General features: G+C 35.1%; 1 protein-coding gene across 3 annotated transcripts in view; it reads right to left on the bottom strand.

Moving 5' to 3' along the window:
- Positions 1 to 19,751, bottom strand: part of Pard3b (par-3 family cell polarity regulator beta) — a 963,936-nt gene that overhangs the window by 823,724 nt on the left and 120,461 nt on the right. For all 3 annotated transcript variants that reach the window (XM_090354671.1, XM_090354668.1, XM_090354669.1), the window contains exon 2: positions 18,341 to 18,442. In XM_090354671.1, coding sequence (XP_090210797.1) covers positions 18,341 to 18,442 — 102 coding nt within the window. The remainder of the gene's footprint in view (positions 1 to 18,340; positions 18,443 to 19,751) is intronic.

Raw genomic sequence — 19,751 nt, 5'->3', positions numbered from 1 at the left:
TATTTATGAGGTACAACCCTTCCTATCTCTCCTGTTGATATGAGGTTTCCATGAACTTTTTTTTTTTCAAGGACTGGCCTGGAATCACAATTCTCCTGATCTAGTCTTCGATGACTAGGATGATAATAAGCCTCTAGCACCCATCACAAATGTGTGCTCTGCCTTTTGAGAAATATCTCCACCCTTGTTGCTTTAGCTATTTTTTAATTAGTTCTCACATTTTCCCCTAGACCTGCTTGGACGACCTGTCCTCCAATTCATTTCTTCTTCATAGCTGTGGAAACAGGATGAAACACTACACTGAGCTTTACTGGAGAAGATAACTGATCACTAACTTTGGGGCCTGGTTAACTGTGCCGCATAGTCTCCGCTGCCTCCTGACTTACTAAGATAATAGGCATAATTAACAAAACTTTTAATAATGACTACATCTGGTAGATATAACAACCCATGATTCAGTTATGTGCCTTTATATTTGATTGTATTTTAAATATTTGCAATTTAGTTTGGCATCAATTTTATAGAAGACCAATGGTTTTAAATTATTTTCAAATAAAAGAAAAATCCTAAAAGAAAAATGCCTCTTGTTAAAAAGCAAAACAAAAACAACAACAAAAAAAATCCCCAGCACTACTACTTTCTATTTCCAGAAACTATTTTAACACTTTCTGAGCACAATTCAAAACTAGAAACCCATGTATAATAATTGTTCTGCCTTAGATAAATTCTTATACTATTTAGACTATACTTTAAACATTGTAACCAAGTCACTAGCACTGCCTCAAAGTCAGTGCTGAGGAGTAGAGAGCAGATACCAAACTTTATTTATGCTTGCAGCTCCAGATCTAATAATGGACAGTGAAAGACGATATTTTAAAACAATGATTTGGCTGCAGTATTAATCAACTAAATGTCACAATAAATGATTATGTGTCAAAAATTTAATCTGGTGCTGCATTCCTTTCCTTATATGGGGATGCTAACATTTTTTTAAACCTGTGTGTTATTTACTTCATATAAAGAATATCATTGTCAGAATCAGGCTCAGAGTATTTTGGTCATAATCATTTTTACTGTGTAAGTATTACACCTACCATTTTAGTTATGAATACAATTTTTAAAACATATTAAATCCCATTTTTTCAGTGACCTTAGGCCATCAAACAATATAAATAAATACATGGAATATCTTTCCATTTAAAAAGCAACTAGTTAATATTAAAAACATCAAAACAATGTGTTGAATTAAAGTTATCAGGAAATAAGCCTCTCTAGCTGTTTAATAAATTGCATTTGTTTTCTGCTTCTGATTTCAAACAAATAGAGATTTGAAAAATACTACTTTTAAATTTTAATATTTTACTTTTATTTGAATACTCATGATAAATACAAAGGGTGTAAGACATATACAAGTGTGTGTGTGTGTGTGTGTGTGTGTGTGTACACAGCAGTTCCTAAAATATAAAATTAACTTGCCAGCCAGAAGTTGCATTCCATATTTTAATGTATTATATATGAGTACAAGATTCATTTCAGCTTGAAGTCTCAGTTAAGTACAAAATATTTCATCCATTATATTCAGTCACTGTAGTTAAATACTTAACTGCCTTAAATAGAAGTTTCCATTCTGAAAAGCAACATCTAGTCTTCGACACTAGGATTCCCTAAGGAAATGTCAATACTATAATACCACTGTTCTATCACTGCCTTATGTGTATCATTTGTTTCTTTCTGTATTATGACATGCATCATAGCACCTTTTTCCAGTCATCAGGATGCTGAATCTGCAATGTACTCATCCTTTTTGTTTCATCCATCCCCCAACCACCACTGCTTCCCCGTATTCTTAACAGTTCTTCCAATCTCATTCACTTAAACTCCTATCTCCTAATTACTTCAAAATATTCTGTAACAGTGCAAGGATTAGAGCAAATTCTTCAGCTGCTTCAAAGTACAAAGTGGTATGTGGCCACATTAGAAAAGAATGGTCATGATCTAATTGTCATATTATAAAGAGTGTTTACATTGCATGGATATGAGGTGTATTTATTGTACCATAGAAAATGGTCCCTGTCTCCCTGTGAGTTTTCATATTTCCTCATCAAAGAAGTTAAAAAAGAATGCCTCTCTGCCCAGGTAGACTGCAGACCTCTCTAGTTGTTTGGGGTATGTTCTTGCTATAGAGGGACACCTTGACACTCTTTGCTCAACTTTTAATGATGACTCGAAGAATAGTTAGAGAAGAATAGCTGGATATTAAGACAAGGGTTCCATATAACATAAGAGAATTTGAGAATACTTTGATAATGACAAAACAACTTCACCCAACTGCCTCAGGCCACTGAACAATTATTTATAAGATTATTATCTCATTCTCATTTGTAGCAAATTTCATAAATACCTGAGGTTTTGTTTCTGTATTAATTTGTTTGCTTTCAGTATTCTTTTAGTTTCTTGATCTAAATAAGATTATATACTAGTTGAAAGGAAATCATAATAGCTAAAGGTTAACCCCCAAATCTTTCTTCTATGTTGTTAAGATATAAATCAGTAGGATTAGATTAAACAAATTCCATGGGAAAAGTAGCCTTTATATGCCTCTGTAAGATCACCCTTTGGTACAATCTAATTAATTTTGTTAGAAGTATATCAAAAGGTAAAATCAGAACTCTTATATTCCACTCATTAGAACATTGAATGCCAATACTAACGCTCTGAAAGAACGAATGAGTAAAATAACAAAAACCTATGACAAACATAAATATAATCAGTAAATATGTTACTTATTTCTAATAGAAACAATTCATAAGTTATAAACAATAAAGAATTTAAAATAAGACAAAAATTTCAGCAAATGGGAAATTTTAAGATAAATTTTACCTACTAAATATATCATACAAAGTTAAACTGAAATATGTACTTTATTCCTACACATTTTAAGGGGTTTATTCTTGCACTGGTAGTGCAGCAAATTCTAAAAAGAAGGAGCTTAGTGGCATACCAGAATCATGAACAAAAAGCTAGCAAACCATTCAAACTCATATTTCTATTGAATTCAGATTCTATAGAACTGAACATTTGTTTGTATGTTTGTTTATTTGGTTGGTTGGTTGGTTGGTTGGTCATGGGGCTTGAACTCTAGGCCTGGGCGTTGTCCCTGAGCTCTTCAGCTCAAGGCTACTGTCCTACCCTTGAGCCATAGAGCTACTTCCAGTTTTCTAGTGGTTAACTGGAGATGAGAGTCTCATGGACTTTTTAGTGCTTGGGCTGACTTTGAACCACAATCCTCAGATCTCAGCCTCCTGAGTAGCTATGATTACAAGTGTGAGCCACCATCCCTGGCTAAAACTGAAAGTTTTAAAGATAAACATATTCAATTCAAGTGAGACTCAAGAGAGCCAAAACACACAAACAAAAATCAAATGGATTCACTGCTGTTGTAGTTGATAAACTTTCCTCTTCAAGGTATCATGTTTAAACTGAAACAGATTTAATTAAATGTGAGAAAATATATGGCCCAAATAACTGGAGGTTTCAAGTCCAGATGAACTATGCCCCTGAGATTCCCGCTATTTGGCTTTTGCCACACTATGCGTACCTCACACTAAACACTATACGAACTATGAAGAATCAGGAGAAATCTGTACAGAAATGCAAAAAAAAAAAAAAAAAAAAAAGCTCATTCCCAGAAGGCCTCAGGAGACTATTCCTGGACTGAGTCACTTGAGTATTTCAGTATTTCCAAAGTAACCACAGGGAACTGGAACACAGATGAAGGACCACAAGATGGATAGTCATATGGACTAAACCATATGCTTTTGGACATCTAAACAAAGAGAAAGGAGCGGGCGGGTGGCTGAGTAGCAAATTGCACTGCACTACGAGCACCTACATTCGGCAACACTGTATTTCTAGATTGAGCTCTATGCTTCCCAGGCTAATAGTGAGCCTGTGGAGTTCTATTATCAAATCTCAAACCTCTATGAGGAATTCCTGGAGAGTATTTGCTCGATTCATGCTTATGACTAAGAGTTCCTGGTTTGCAAAGCAATATAGACTTCATCGTATTGAAATGAAATACACTTCCTTGAAAATTGACCTAGCTTCTGAATTCATCTTTGTTATCACCAAAATTCATGAGAAAACATAGTACATTTTCTCCAAACCATATCTTCCCAAGTATGTTTCCATGTTTTGCAGCCTCAACATTACATTTTTTCTCATTTTTAAATGAGTCAACCAAGAGCTGAGAAAATTCTCCATTAGAAAAATAATCTATTTGGAATATTGCTCTATACCATCAAACCAGGGTCATTTTGACCAGCTATAGTGGCCACACTAAATATTAAGTCTAGAAAATAATGTTCTAATCCAATTTTCAAGTAAGAATATGTACCTCTTCTAGTAGATTCATCTCATACAATATCATTTTGCAGTCTCTCTACTCTGTATACAGATGAGTATTACATAAATGTGTTTGAATTGTAACATGTTTAAGGCTGAAATTATTAAAAAGCTTGTATATAAACACACTTCTATGCTACTTTACTCCTCTGATTAAAGTCTGTACTGGGAGGCTTTCTTCTTTATTGCTAAGAAAATGTCATTTGATCTTTCAAAACTGATTCATAACATCAAAAGGAAGAAAGCTGAAATGAGAACTTAAAGTTAAAACAGTAAATATTAAAGTCAGTAATCCTACATGATTCTAGTAATGAAGCTGTGTTCACATTATGGGGGAGGCACACTTTCTTCTTGAACAGGCAATTATATACTTACAGGACTTTAAAAACAACACTTTAAAAAACCACAATAGTTGTGGTGAGGCAGGCCTTTTATTCCAGCTATTTGGGAAGCAGGAGAGTCATGAGTTCAAGGCTAGCCACTTCGACTTTAGTGACATAACAGCCAGGGGCAGGTTCATTTTCTCTGCCAATTAAAGGATAAAAAGGCAGGAAAGTACTTAAAAAGCAGAGTAAACTTATTTGAAAGTAAAAGGAATAAAGAAGAGAGAGAACAGACTTTCCAAAGGTAGAGAAAGAATTTCCTGGGGATGGGGAGGTGCGGGGAATATCTGCAGCTTCTTTGTCTGATCATGCTAGATATTCTGTGTCTAATCCTCCTCTCTTGGGGAATGTACCTTTGGTTTGATTTGTGGAGTAGAGGTCACAAGCTGCCAGGGCCCTTTCTTATTGGGAGGAGGGAGAGGGATGGGATCTTGGCCTTTCATAAGCTGCTTTCTGATTTGATCACCTAAGCCAGAAGGTCCCTTCTGATTGGATCCCTTCCCATGTCAGAACATAGGGCAAACGTGAAAGGCTTTGCCTTCTGATTTGTGTCTGGTCATGAGACAAGTGCTAGTCTTGAAAATGGCTTCCCAGGACCAGCCAGGAATAAGAAAAGTACTTGTGTTATTCCATTGTTCTCAGCCACATTGACTTTTGCCTCTATCCCTCTTTTCCACCTGAAACTACCTAGCCAGGTGCACATATAACTGTCCCTCAGAGAGATGATATGTCAAAAATAAAATACAGTTGGGCACTGCTAGCTTACTTCTGTAATCCTGGCTAATTGGCAGGTTCAGATTGAAAGAATCATGATTCAAAGCTAGCCAGACTAGAAATGTTCATTCTTGACTGGTAGGTGGATCCATGTTTGTCATCAGAAAAGTCCATGAGACTTAATTTAATGAAATGAAGCTAGGCTTGGTAGTGTATAGCTGTCATGACAGCTACAACAGGAAGCTTAAAATATGCTGAGTATAGTCAAGGCAATGAAACCCTATATGAAAAATTACCACCACACCACATTAAAGCAAAATGTTTCTATATAACAAAGGACATAGTTACTAAACTAAAAAAAGTTAAAAGACAGCCTACAGAAATCCAGATCTTTAATATGCTACACATTTGACAAGGCTTGATATCCAGAATATACAAGGATCTCAAGAAACTAACAGTCTCCCAAAATTAATAACTCTATTAAAGAATAAATAGGCAAAGGAGATAAATAGAGACTTCTCAGAAGTAAGAATAGCTAGTAAACACATGAGGAAATGTTCAACAGCCTGAACATAAAAGAAATGCAAATCAAAATAATATTGAGATTCTATCTCACCCCATAAAGATTTGCTATCACCAAGGAAACAAACAACAAATGCTAGCAGGTATTCAGAAGGGTGAGTTGACTATTCTAATACATTGTTGGTAGGAATGGAAACTCTGGAAGACAGAGCTAATCAAAGAACTACCCTATGACTCAGAAATACCAATTTTGGCATCTAACCAGTATATTGCAAGTCTGTATACAGTAAAGACACGTCTATGTTCATTACCATAATACTTAACAATATCCAAGTTATTGAAAACACCATAGATTCCCTACAATGGATGAGTGTATCAAGAAATTAGATAGATAATAGATAGATAGATAGATAGATAGATAGATAGATAGATAGATACACACAGATAATGGAATTTTACTCATCCATCAGAAAAAAATATTAGGTCATTTTTAGGGAAATGTATGGACCCCAAAAAATGTTAAGGAAAATAAGTTAGGATCAGAGAGACAATGGCACATGCCTTCTATCATATATGGAAGTTATATCTAAAATACAAAAATACACGAGTCCCAGGCCCTATTGGTTCTTGCCTGTAATTCTAGCTGCTCAGGAGGCTGAGATCTGAGAATCTCAGTTCAAAGCCATCCTGGTCAGAAGAGTTTCTGCAAGACTCTTATCTCCAATCAACTATTCAAAAACTGAAGTAGTAGAGTGCTGGCCTTGAGCACAAAGAAGCTCAGGGTGAGTGCCCAAGTTCTGAGTTCAAGCCCCACAACTGACCAAAAGTAGAAAAAGAAATAAAAGAAACATACAATATAACATATGCGAGGTCATCTGCATATATTACAAACAGAGTAAAAGTTGGAATATCTAGGGAAAGAGTCCAATCATATAGTTCCTCAGAACAACTAACTAAGCATTTAACAAAATGAATATTAAGAACTAGAAACATGTTCTTGGAGAAGGGAATGAACAGGAACACAAATGGAGGCAAAAACGGTGAAAAAAAATATGCTCAGTATATATAATGCACATTGTATCAAAATTATATAACTTGAGGGATAAGAAGGGGAAAGATGAGGAAGAATGACAGAAGGGGTGACAGTGATCAACATATGCATTATCCCTGACATACAGAATTAAAATCCCTTTGTACAACTTATTAATTAAAAGTGAATAAATAACTTCAGCATGAAAGGCCAGAAGATGTAGCATGGTGGTAGCATGCCAACCTAGGAAGCATGAACCATGAGTTTGTTCAAACTCCCCATTACCAAAAATTAAAATAAACAAAAGGGATGGGGATATGACTCAACAGTAAAGTACTTGCCTAACATGTGTGAAGCAATAGGTTCAAACTCTAGCACCACAAAGTTAATATACTAATCAAAAAATAAAATAAAAGCCTGGGCCTAAAGAGACTGAACATTCTCATTGACAAAGTATGTTATTTAAAAATCCAGGGTGTATGTGAAATTTAGAACAAGTACCACAAAGAAGTGCAAAAAAAAAAAACAACCAACAACACCAGTTCTAAGAGCAGTCCAAAATGTCTCTTAGATTCACAGTGCAGCTAATTAACAAAATAAGGAGGGTTGGAGCTTCTGAAAATAGAAGAACCAACATAGTAAACGGCTAAGTTTGACATAGCTGTTTCCACAAAAATTGTTCAAGAGCTTGTGGTAATCTCCTTGCAAAGCTATCAAAGAACTGATTAGTTTGCCTGCTTAAGCTTCTGGAGACATTTGTCAGTGTTGAATGGTATCCTTGTTATTGGCCTTTGGAGCTGTACATCCAAACACATACACCTCCTTTTATCAGAGAGTCTCAGGTACTTTGGATGCTTTTCTCCCCATAGCTTCCTGCCATATTCCTTGTGTTCTCTTATCTCTTAAGACAGAGATACTACTTCTCATTTCATAAAATTTTCTAGTAAAATTTAGAAATAGGTAGTGAGGATAAACATACCTTTTCTCAAGGTTCCAGAATCCTGATACACTCTGGGCAACTGCCTCTGTATTTTAAGCCTTCTTCCTCAGAAGTACTGAGATAAGTCTTCCCACCCATACTCAATTTCTATGAACAATCTATTATCCTCTTTCTCATGATTTGCCTCTTCCTATCTTCATTGCTGCCTCTTTCCTAAATAGCTCTCTGGATAGCAAGAAGAGAGAAACAGTGGATTCCTTTGGCCACCAGTTTGGGCATTGTTTTGGGAGCTCCCAAAACTCTCACACATTTCCCTGTGTGATTGTATATGTCACCTCATTTGAATCCCCTCCAAACTCAACGTGGTAGATGGAGTAAGCATAGCTCATTTTACAAATGAGGAAAACAAGGTTGAGAGATACAAGAATAAGAAAATCTTGGATTCAGACTAGCAAAGGGCAGCCTTGTGCTAGGTAACACTGCACTCTTGCTTTGGTAGCACTGATTTCAGGTAGGTATTAGTAGAGTATAATCTGATTAAATCAATACTCCCAGGTCTTGGTGATGGGGTCATTAATTAGTTCTTTCAGACATTGTGCTTTTTAAGGAGGATGTTTTATAAGTTCTTTGGCTGTCTATCTGGTATAATTTCAAGTATCAGTGAAATTATAATTCATAAGTTACATAATTAAAAACATACATTTAAAAAAAGAATAATTGCTCCATAATACTGTGAATAGACATGTCTATACAAATGTGAATGGGACAATTTATAGACTATAGTATATGGCTAGAGGCATTGCTATAAAGGTGAATGTGTTCACTGATTCCTTTTCTAAATTACATTTTTAGCCCTAAACACAGCTTATTATAATGGTAAATTTGATTAATTTTTCTACTTCAAACTTAAAATTTTATGCGTATCATTGAAGTGTTCTTTGTGTACTTATTATTATACTAACATATTTAACTAAATTGCAGTGTCACCTTGATAATGTGTTTTCTCTCTGGTCTCTGGTGACACTTTTGTGTCACAGCCATGAACAACCAGCCATCACACTCAGAGAACATATACAGTCCCATAACTCACATGCACATCTATACAAAGATCTTGTTTCTCATTGTTAAGTACACACACACACACACACAACACACACACACACACACACACACACACACACAGGGGTTGCCAACCAAGTAAATCCTAGAAGGCACCAGGGAGAACATATTTAACAGGGTCATCATCAAAATTAGTTTAAGTTACTATCTCCCAGCACCATTTGTCTTTGCCACAGTAAGATCACAAAGGTATTGATTCCAAAATGATCCTCTGGGGTTGAAACATGCTCACAAACTGCCTCCCAATGAAATATTTAAAAGACACAGCACAGTTTAATGAAAGAAAGAGGAGGACAATTAGAAGTCCTCAATTCTAATTCCAATCCCATCAATGACTAAACCAAAGATGTTTATTAAACACTAAACTACAAATATAAAGATGCAAAAAAAAACCCATAAAACAACAACAACAAAGCATTTTACAAGACCTTCCTAGACTAAATAAACATATAAGACAAATTTAAGGAGACAAAACTAAAACTAAGGCTTAAAAAACTATAATTCCTCAGAAGAATTTCAGAATTTCAAGAAATTAATACATATTAATTTGTGGTGCTAGCAAGCAGAGACCATCCCCACCTTATCCCAATCTCTCTATCCCCTATCCTTAATCACTTCTCTAAACTTGCAGAGTATGGAGAATGACTGAGGATTGGAAACGACCTGCAAGCACCTACTGAAAAACAATATGATTTGGCATGTACTTCAAAAGACTAGTAAGTATTGAGCAGGAAAAATAAATAAATACATATTTCAAGTATCAACAGTGCTGTAATATTTCCATTGTATTTTTCACATACAATTTCCCAAATTTCCAATGATAATTCAAGGAACAGTGAGAAAACTGAAAATTACAGTAGTTGAGTGTCATCATTCTTCAAAACATGCATTCATTTATTCATTCATTCACTTTACATTTGTATTTTCTCAGACTTTGCCTACATTCCACTACTTCTAATATATCAGCGAACAAAACTAAGACTCTCACAATGCTAAAATTCTTACAGTACAACATAAACTAAATCCTAGCTAAACAGGAAACTGGGACAATGACAAAGACACAGTACACAGGACATGTGCAAGGAACTGGCCCCAGGATTCCATTCAGATCCCAAATTTTGAGGCCATTCAAGTCCCTTCTATGCAAGAAGTTGCATATAACCTGTACATAATCCCCATATACTTTGAAAATGTGGGTAGATCCCTTACAAGACTGATTATAATGCAGCGGTATGTAAGTAAGTTGTCAGCTTTTATGGAATAGTAACAAAAAATGAAACATATACATATTTACCAGAGATTCAACTGCCATAGACATTGGGGCTTACAAAGGTCAAGTGCATGTTGGAGAAAGACCTAAGACACATAAGATGAGGAAGCTGTAACAGGGCATGCCTACACTCCATCTTCTTTGTGTAGATTCAGTACAATGTTTGCCATAGCTTTCAGGTAGATTTCTGGAATCTTTTCTGTACATTTTAAATTCATTATTAGTTGAATTTACAGATGGTGAATCTGTGGATACAAAGAGCCAACCAAACATACTAAAAGGAATATGATTTAAGCAAAACGTTTAGAATAAATGCAATCTTTATTACATTAATACATTGTGTTAATTATAATAGCAACTAATGTTTATTGATGACTTATTATTCATTCTCCTGAATATTTGAACATGTACAATTACCCAAGAGGAAATGAAGGCTCAAAGGAGTTATGTTGCTGAATGCAGGCAGGTAAAAGAGCCAAGAAATGAATTGACTTTTCCTGTCCAGAATCTTGGCCCTTGGCCAGTGTGTTAACACTCATGGCACAGACAGCTAGAGCACAAGAAGACTAAGCAGGCTGGCAAAATAGTTCAACTGGAAATGTGAGTCATTGAGTTCAAACCTCAGTATGGCAAAGCAAAGAAGAGGGGCACAAAAATCTAAGATGAGCAATTCCTTATCAGTCACAATAACTTCAGATTTTATTAATTTAAAGTAGGTTGCTATGTAAATTCAAAGAGGAGCACAATTCAGATGAAAAGGACAGAGGAAATATGAACTGGCTTTAATAGGTAAAACTAATTTTTAATAATTACAAATTCAAGTCCTAAGGATAAGAAGAGGGTACTCTTGTTAACGAAAACAAAAAAAAAACAAACAAAAAGAGAAGAAAAAATATTAAAAAGGATTCAAATAGAGGAAGCCAACTGGAAACAGTAGGGATTTTTGCTGTTGTTGTTTTGCTTTGTTCTGCTTGTTTGTGGGTCATGGGGTTGAACTCTAGGCCTGGGCACTGTCCCTGAGCTCTTCAGCTCAAAGCTACCACTCTAACCCTGAGCCTCAGCCCCACTTCCCATTTTCTAGTGATTAAATGGAGATAAAAGTCTCAGGTTCTTTAGTGCCTGGGTTGGCTTTGGACTGTGATGCTCAGATCTCAGCCTTCAGAGTAGCTAGGATTACAGGAGTAGGCCACAGCACTTGGCTTTTTTTTTGGGGGGGGGGAGATGGTACCAGAATCTTAGAGAGGAAATACAGAAACGGATTCAGAAAGGGAATCAGAATCCTATGAACTTTCACTCTTTCTGGTTTGGATAGTTGGATAGTTCCTCTTTTTTGGAAGATGACGACATTAGGTTACACAATTCCTGCAGTACCTTTCAGCTCTATGATTCTATAATTTCATAATTCTATAGGCAGAAAGTAATCTTGAAATTTTGGAGATAGAATTTTTTGGCTAATGTGAATCTGTTTCTTTCGGGATCACTTCTGTTCAAACCTCCTCTATATATTTCCATGTGCAGCATGTACTTCTATACTCCCAGACCAATGTATAATTCTTAGAAGAAAATAATACATACATATGTATGTATGCGTGAGTATATGAATGTATGAGTATATTTATGTTTATTTTATTTTAAACATTCATATGTATGCTTTATACTAAGATTGAAGTGTTGCTGGCAAAGGAGGGCTTAGAGCTGAATTCAGGATTTTTAAAGCCCAATTTAGCAAACGCCTTCCCCAGCAAAATACTGAAAACGTTATAAACCATCACAACTAGAGAATATGAAGTCAAAAAACAAAGCTATATGACAATAAGGAATATCCTTTAGCCTTTTTTAGGAACTTTTAAAACTATAAAGTATGTAAATTTTGATTTTATTGTCTATGTCTGGTTCTGTGAGTGGTATTAAAAATATATTGAAAAAATTATTTTTTAATTAAATAGGGCCAAACTCTTCCCTTTCAGGAAATGTATCCTGAATTCATTTCTAGGTAATGGTGGCGTCCACTAGAGGGCAACAGAGTGTGCGCAGAGAACAAGGGAAGAGTGAATGGTTTTAGGTCACCAGTTCATTCCTTGTGCAAACTAGTCTTTATTTTCAAAGCACATTAGGTCCTGAATGTTACTTATATTACAAGATAGTATATTCTGACACAAATATTCTTATTTTAAACATTGTCAGACGTCACTTTCCTTTCTCAAATAATAATAAATTAATAAACAAATCTTGTCATAATAATCAACATTCCAATGAACTACCTTAAAAGTTAGCACTTTTAAACAAATTGAATATGGTAAGTTAAAAACTGTTAAAATGGCCAGGTATGAGTAGCTCTTGCCTGTCATTCCACATACAAGGGAAGATCCCACAATCCACAAGTAGAAAAGTCCATGAAAGTTCATCTCAATGAAAGAAGCTGGATGTGCACTTGTCATTACAGCTAAGATGAGAAGTGAAAACAAAACAAAACAAAGAAAGAAAGAAAGAAACAAAGAAACAAACAAACAAACAAACAAACCACGAGGATCATGGTTCAGATACATGCTAAGGCAGGAAGGCCTTATTTAAAAAATAACCAGTGCAGCCAGACACAGTGGCTCAACGCCTGTAATCCCAGCTACTCAGGAGGTTGAGATCTGAAGATTGCAATTCAAAGCCAGCCCAGGCACAAAAGGACCTGAGACTCTTATCTCCAATTAATTTCTAGAAAATGAGAAGTGGGGCTTGGCTCAAGGGTAGGGTGGTAGACTTGAGCTGAAGAGCTCAGAGACAGCGCCCAGGCCTAGGGGTAGGATGGTAGCCTTGAACTGAAAAGGACAGTGCCCAGGCCGAGTTCAAGCCCCATGACCCACAAAAATAAATAAATAAATAAATAAATAAATAAATAAATACCCAGTGCAATAAAAGGCTACAGGCAAGGCCCAGTGGTAGACCATTTGCTTAGAAAGTGCAGAATCCTGAGTTCAAGCCTTGGTCCCACCAAAATAAAGAAAAACCATAACAGCTAACAAAGCATGTGTTCCTTGCTGGTGCACTGTCCTCCACATTCAAAGCCAGCATTGGCTAGATGAGCCTTTGTTACTACATTCAATCTTGTACTGTATATACTGGTGAGCAGGAGGAATTATTCTGCCTACTATAAGCATCACAGTTTAATTTGTGTATATGTTACAATCCATTTGAAAAGTATTATTGCAATACATGATTTATTTCCCTTTACAACAGACTCTAAGTATCTATAAAGTCCAGCTGGAATTAAACTGTATTTGATCTGGGTAATCTGAATGCTGGATAAAGGACAAGTAAAAACAAAAATAAAACAAAACAAACAACAAAAAAAAAAACAGTACAATTGATAGGACCTTGTAATAGGTAAGATGTGAACAGAGGGTTGAAGTATACTCATTGTGTATGGCATACTAACTCTGGATTTTGATATACCCCCAGTTGAGTCTATTACCTACCATTTTTAAGCAATAGTAGTGACTATATAAAAGAAATGGTGCCTTTTTATGATGAATTACTTTACCTAATAGAAATTAATGGCAAAATACATAATACACTACTTGGTATTTCATAAAAGAAAAAGAACTATTAACAGTGCATTAGGTTTCAGCTCAAGATTCCAGAGCCATATCTATCACTGGCTACCTGTGTGCTCTTATAAGTTAGTTTCTGCAGATATTCTAGAAATTAAAATAGGTGTGATAATGGCTCTTGTCTGCATGATTGCTCCAGCATAAAACAAAATACATTAGTGCAAAAAGAATTCTGGGTACTGCTAGTCCTTAATAAAATGTTGAGGTGTTATAAGTTGGAAAACTAAGTCAGTTGCCTTTGGCAAGCAGAAATAAACATCAGTGTAATATTATCACCCTTAAACGTATGCCCAAATTCTTGAATTGGGAGTCTGGTGGATAAACAGGAGGATCTTCAGAATAACTGTCATGACTAAATTATTTTAAAAAAACATTTTACGAAAATACTAGCTACCATAAGATGCAAGCTTTCAAGGATTTTCAAATAATATTTTAACAATGTCAGATCGTTTAAGAAAAACTATCCTGGAAGGAGTTCTAATAGGAAATCAAGTTAAAAGCTAAACAAAAACTACCCGCCAAAAGGCAGCAAATGGTAAGACTAAAGATGAATTTCTTTAGGCCAAAAGCTTTAAAACTCATATCTTTAGATGGAAACAACCCAGATGCCCCAATACAGATGAATGAATACCAAAAAGAATGTGGTACATATATATATATATATATGTACATATATATATATGTATATAATGGAGTTCTACATAGCCACCAGACAAGATAAAATAATGGCATTTACTGGGAAGCAGATGGAACTAGAGCGAATCATGTTGAGTGATATAAGCCAAGACCAAAGGAACAAAAAGCACATGGTCTCCCTAATATGTGGGTATTAGATCTAAACAACACAAGAATGATGACTCAATACTGAGGTATTCCAGGTCATTGACATAAATTTGGAGACATAAATAATCTACACAGACATATAGGTCTATGATAGGATATATATTCTATAGACATATTGTTACATAGATTGATATGTATCTATGACATACAAAGATTCAACTTAATTTTAATTATGTTCTTAAAGTTTGATTGCATATAGAGATTTTGCTCTTAAATATTTGACTGCAGAACATGACATCTGAAATATGATATAAAAACTGTTTTAATAAAAAGTTTTAATTAAAAAAAGAACAAAAGCCAATAGAAGATTCTTGCCATTCACATGAACAAATGACAATTTAAGAAGGAAAATAAATATGTGAAATGTATTTTAAAGAAGTCATCTCTTTGGAAAACTGCTTAAGCTCTATTCCATCCTTCTCTGAGTTTACATCAAACACGATTTCACTTCTAGATTTACTCTCTCCTGCACTGGATAGCTTTCCATAAATTAAATGGCTCAAGCATAGACTTCTTTCTCAGTTTCTGCCTTTTCTAACTTGTCCTTTTCTACTAGACTATCCACAGCTTGCAGTGAGCCTTATCCTGGAATGGAAGTACTTCACCTTTACACTGTTATTATGTGCACCCACCCAGGCTCTACAATGTCTGTGTACCTCTGTTATACTCATGGTAATATTCAGTACCTAAATTATACAGTCAGTTTGCAAATAGGTGAGTTGTAATATGAGCTTCAGATAATCTTGGATAAGTTTGACATGAACCCAGATAAACACAAGGCATCTTTTAAAATTCTTATGTAATCTGAACTGATAAAAATGTAAGGCAAAATGAAGTTTAGTAGAACCTAGTTTCCTCATTGGACCTAGGAACTATATGGAAATCCTAAGATTGTAAAACAAAAGTCCAAAAAATGTATCATCTTCTTACTTCTTTTTTATTGTTATTATAGAGGTAATGTACAGCAGGAGTTATAGTTACATAAGTCAGGTAATAAGCACATTTCTTTCAGGATAATGCCCCTCACACTTCCGGTTTTTTTTCCTTCCATCTCTACCCACAAGTTGTATGTTTCATTTTCCATATAGTATCTAGCATTGTCTTATTTATTTATTTATTTATTTATTTATTTTTGTGGGTCATGGGGTGTGAACTCTGGGCTTGGGTGCTGTCCGTGAGCAGTTCAGGTAAAGGCTATTGCCATATCCCGGGCCTGGGCATTGGCCCTGAGCTCTTCAGCCTTACCCACTTCACATTTTCTAGAGGTTAATTGGAGATAGGAGTTTCAGGTCCTTTTGTGCTGTGTCTGGCTTTGAACCTTGATCCTCAGATCTCAGCCTCCTGAGTAGCTAGGAGGACAGGAGTGAGCCACTGTGCCCCGCCTTAATTCATTTATTTTTAAGGAAGAAAAGAGGAAGTCATTTACTCTGGCAACATCTAATGAGTGAATTCTTATGGACTTTGCAAAGCAACACCAGTTAATCTTAACGGAGAAGCACTAACATATATTAAGAGACTGGGATGGTCAGAGCTGTATCCAAAATATAAAATTCCTCTTTGAGATTTTTTAACTGATTATGTCACTTTGTCACCTTTCTTAATAATGGTGACAGAGTCTCATTTAAAGAGAGATTACCTATAATCAGGCTGTTTTTGTGGCCCCACATGAATTTCATTTTTAAGGAAACAAAGTGTTCTCAAGATAGTTAAAAGACTGCTACAGAGGAAAAGTTCTGTTGGATACATTATTTCCCTTGGCACCATTCATGAAATTATCTATTCTGTAATGAAGTTTTGGTTTTTCTTAATTGGTCACTTTTCAACTTTTCATTTTAATTCATTGACATTAGTACTTCAAATGATTAGATCATTTTAAAGAAAGAAGGAGGTCATAAGGAATAAGCAGAAAGTGAAATAGAAAAAACAAACAAACAAAAGAATAGAAAAGGCTTTGCCCTAGTATCTTGATGGAAAATCGTACAAGCTATTTTCACTTAAAAAGAAGTACATTAAAAGGAAGTACTTGTTAACTGCAAAGAATTAGGCTTTCTTTCTCACCCATTGATTTAGTCAGTATTCCTTAAGAACAAAGTATTTGTACCAGAATCTCTCAACACAACGTACAAAAGACAGAAAAAAGCTTCTGATTCCCTGTCCTCTAGAAGCTAACAATCTATTTAGGGAGATAAGTCCTTCCTAAAATGGCTAATTATAATATAAATCAAAGTAAATTTGAGTTCTAGGAGAAAATATGAAAAATAAATGTATAGCATGCCTGCTAAGTTTCATGTCAATTTGAACAGTTAGAAAGGTTTTAGGGAAAAAAAGTAAAAGTCCAAATTTTATTTATTTATAATTCAGTCCAATTTGAAATGACAGCCTAAGATGTCAAAAGCACAGAGAAACACAGCTACCATTATGCTAGTCAATGACCAACAGTTCTAAGAATGTACAGAAAACAACAATAATGCTTTGAAATTAACTAAATTTTGCCAGCTTCATTACCTGTCAAAAAGAGGAATCCAAAACAGAGGTAGTGATAAATGATTTATTTTTACAACTATAATCCAGAGTATTGCCATGGTGTTGTTTACATCTTTCCATACTTTATCTCTGAAGAAAAATCCATTCTAAACAAGTTTTACAATGGAATAATTCCCAGGTATATGTCAAAACATAGTCCAAGTTTTTAAATACTTGATTTAATGTTTTCTTTTTATTTCAGCCCTGAAAACCATTCAAGTTAGTTTAGTTGTTTACTTATTTAGTACTTATACTGTGCTTAGATAATTTATTAGCTTAGTGCTTATATAGTGATGATCCTGTAGCTTAAACTCAGGGTCTCGGCACTGTCTCTGAGATTTTTTGCTCCAGCACTCTACCACTTGAGTTACAGGGGTCTTCTTGATGTGGAGGTGATTAATTGGAGATAAAAGTCTCATGGAATTTCCTGCCATGCTGATTTCAAACTCTAATCCTCAGATCTCAGCCTTCTGAGTAGCTACGATTTCAGGTATGAGCCACAGGGACTTGCTGGTACCTACTTGGCATCCATCTCAAGATAGTTTTTGTTTTTTTTTTTTTTTGCCGGCTACTTGAAAAAAAAATTGTCACTATATTTCTTGAGACATCTTTTCCTCCTGTATTCATTAGGTTTAAACCTCAGGCATTAAGTTGACTATTTAGCTGGGGAAGGGATAAACTACAGAGCCAGCAGCAACAATAAAACCCTCAAAGGTTAACACTAACCTTGAGCTATATTGAGATATATTAAGAACTCTTGGGAATGAAGTGTCTGCTAATTATGCTACCACAAGAGGTTCCAAAACCTCTGATAAAATTTTTCCCAAATATCTGATGAAGAACTTTGATTTATGGGCTGTCAAGGTGAAACTGGAACAGATGGTATCTTTTAATAATAATTGACACATGAGTTTGTTAAGAATTTGGATCCCTTGAAAACATGCAGGTGTATGGAAGAAAACAAAGAGGAACATTTATAGAGTCATCTACCTTATCTTTATCTTCAACAACATCTGCCAAGATGTCATCTGGGTCCAGGATCCCTCCATCTGTATATTCTAAGTGATGAATCTTCACCCAGTAACCAGGATCCTGTGGTAGAACGAATAAGTTTGATGATTCTGTCTTTTGCTTTGAAAACTAAGACATTTTAAGAGAAATCATTTTTCTAATTAAAATATGCTCTAGTAATGATAAAAATTTTTGACCCCCAAAACAAATCTTCTATCTATATGAATAAATACGTAGCATTTATATCTTCTTGTACTTAAAGTATACCTAGCTCATCAATTTTCCTGAGAAATAAATTGTATTGGGAAATTGAATTATCTCACAATTAAGAAGCAAGCATATTTATGTGTTTTTTAATAACTTCCAACTTAGATAATACTAAGAAGATGGTATATGAATGATCTTAAGGGTGCTTTCTAAAACTGGGGACTGAAGTCCCCATTGCAGGATAAAAGTCCGTGCAGGCAGAAATCAGTGATTGCAATAGCTATCATGCAGAATATATACCTAGGAAGGAGGAGGGGACTGCAAATCCCTTTAGCTCTTTAAAGCTCTGTGATCAGTGTGCATCCTCAACTCCAGGAATTGCAATAACAGGCAGAGCAAAGAGCTCCAGCCTTAGTTTGTTTCTGTTCCCTGTGTCACTGGAGCAAGCAGGGGACTTTGTGTTCAGAATTCCAAAAGCAGTCTCTTAATTAAATCAGTGATTAAAGGAATTTATAGGTTTGGACTTTTTTTAACTGTCACGTTTTTAATACTGTTCCTTCTAAAATTGTATAAAATGAAAAGGGCTTGCTCATTCAATTGATTATGTGCTGTAACAATGGGACAAGGGAATAACCAAAGAATGAAGAAAGCACTGGAAAGATTCTGCAAGAATAGCCAATCAGTTTGGCTATGTGATTCTTAGCCCTCAAAGCCTGAAACTGTTAAGCTATAAAGCACCTGGAAATCAATAAAGTATTAAATACAAGTTCATGAAAAGACAGTGAAAACTCTTCCACGATAAAACTCTTTAAGTCGTTATCACATGTATCTCTATTTGGTCTAAGTACTAGCATAACTAACAGAATGCAACTGGCAATTTTCTGAAAGCAAACTGTCATATAATTTTCTCTTTGACCCCTGATAAAAAGCAAGAAATTCTATTAAATAATAACCTTTAAAGGCATCTATATACAAATCACTGAAATGTGGCCAAAGCACACAGGTTTCTAATCATCAAACTTTATATAATGACAGGCTTTAAAATCTGAAGGATTTCACCTTAAGTAGGCTTCCGATATTTAAAAATTAATTTTTCTACAGTGTATCTAAAGGGCAATCCTAAGGAAAATATTTCATTTGCCTCTAGTACAAGGCATATTGTGAAAATTCTAGTGTTTTACTA

The sequence above is a fragment of the Megascapheus bottae genome, chromosome 21 (genome assembly GCF_031878675.1).
Source record: "Megascapheus bottae isolate mThoBot1 chromosome 21, mThoBot2.hap1, whole genome shotgun sequence".
NCBI classification, from domain to species: domain Eukaryota; kingdom Metazoa; phylum Chordata; class Mammalia; order Rodentia; family Geomyidae; genus Megascapheus; species Megascapheus bottae.
The sequence above is the reverse complement of the archived record's forward strand: the minus strand, read 5'-3'. Positions and strand labels throughout refer to the sequence as shown.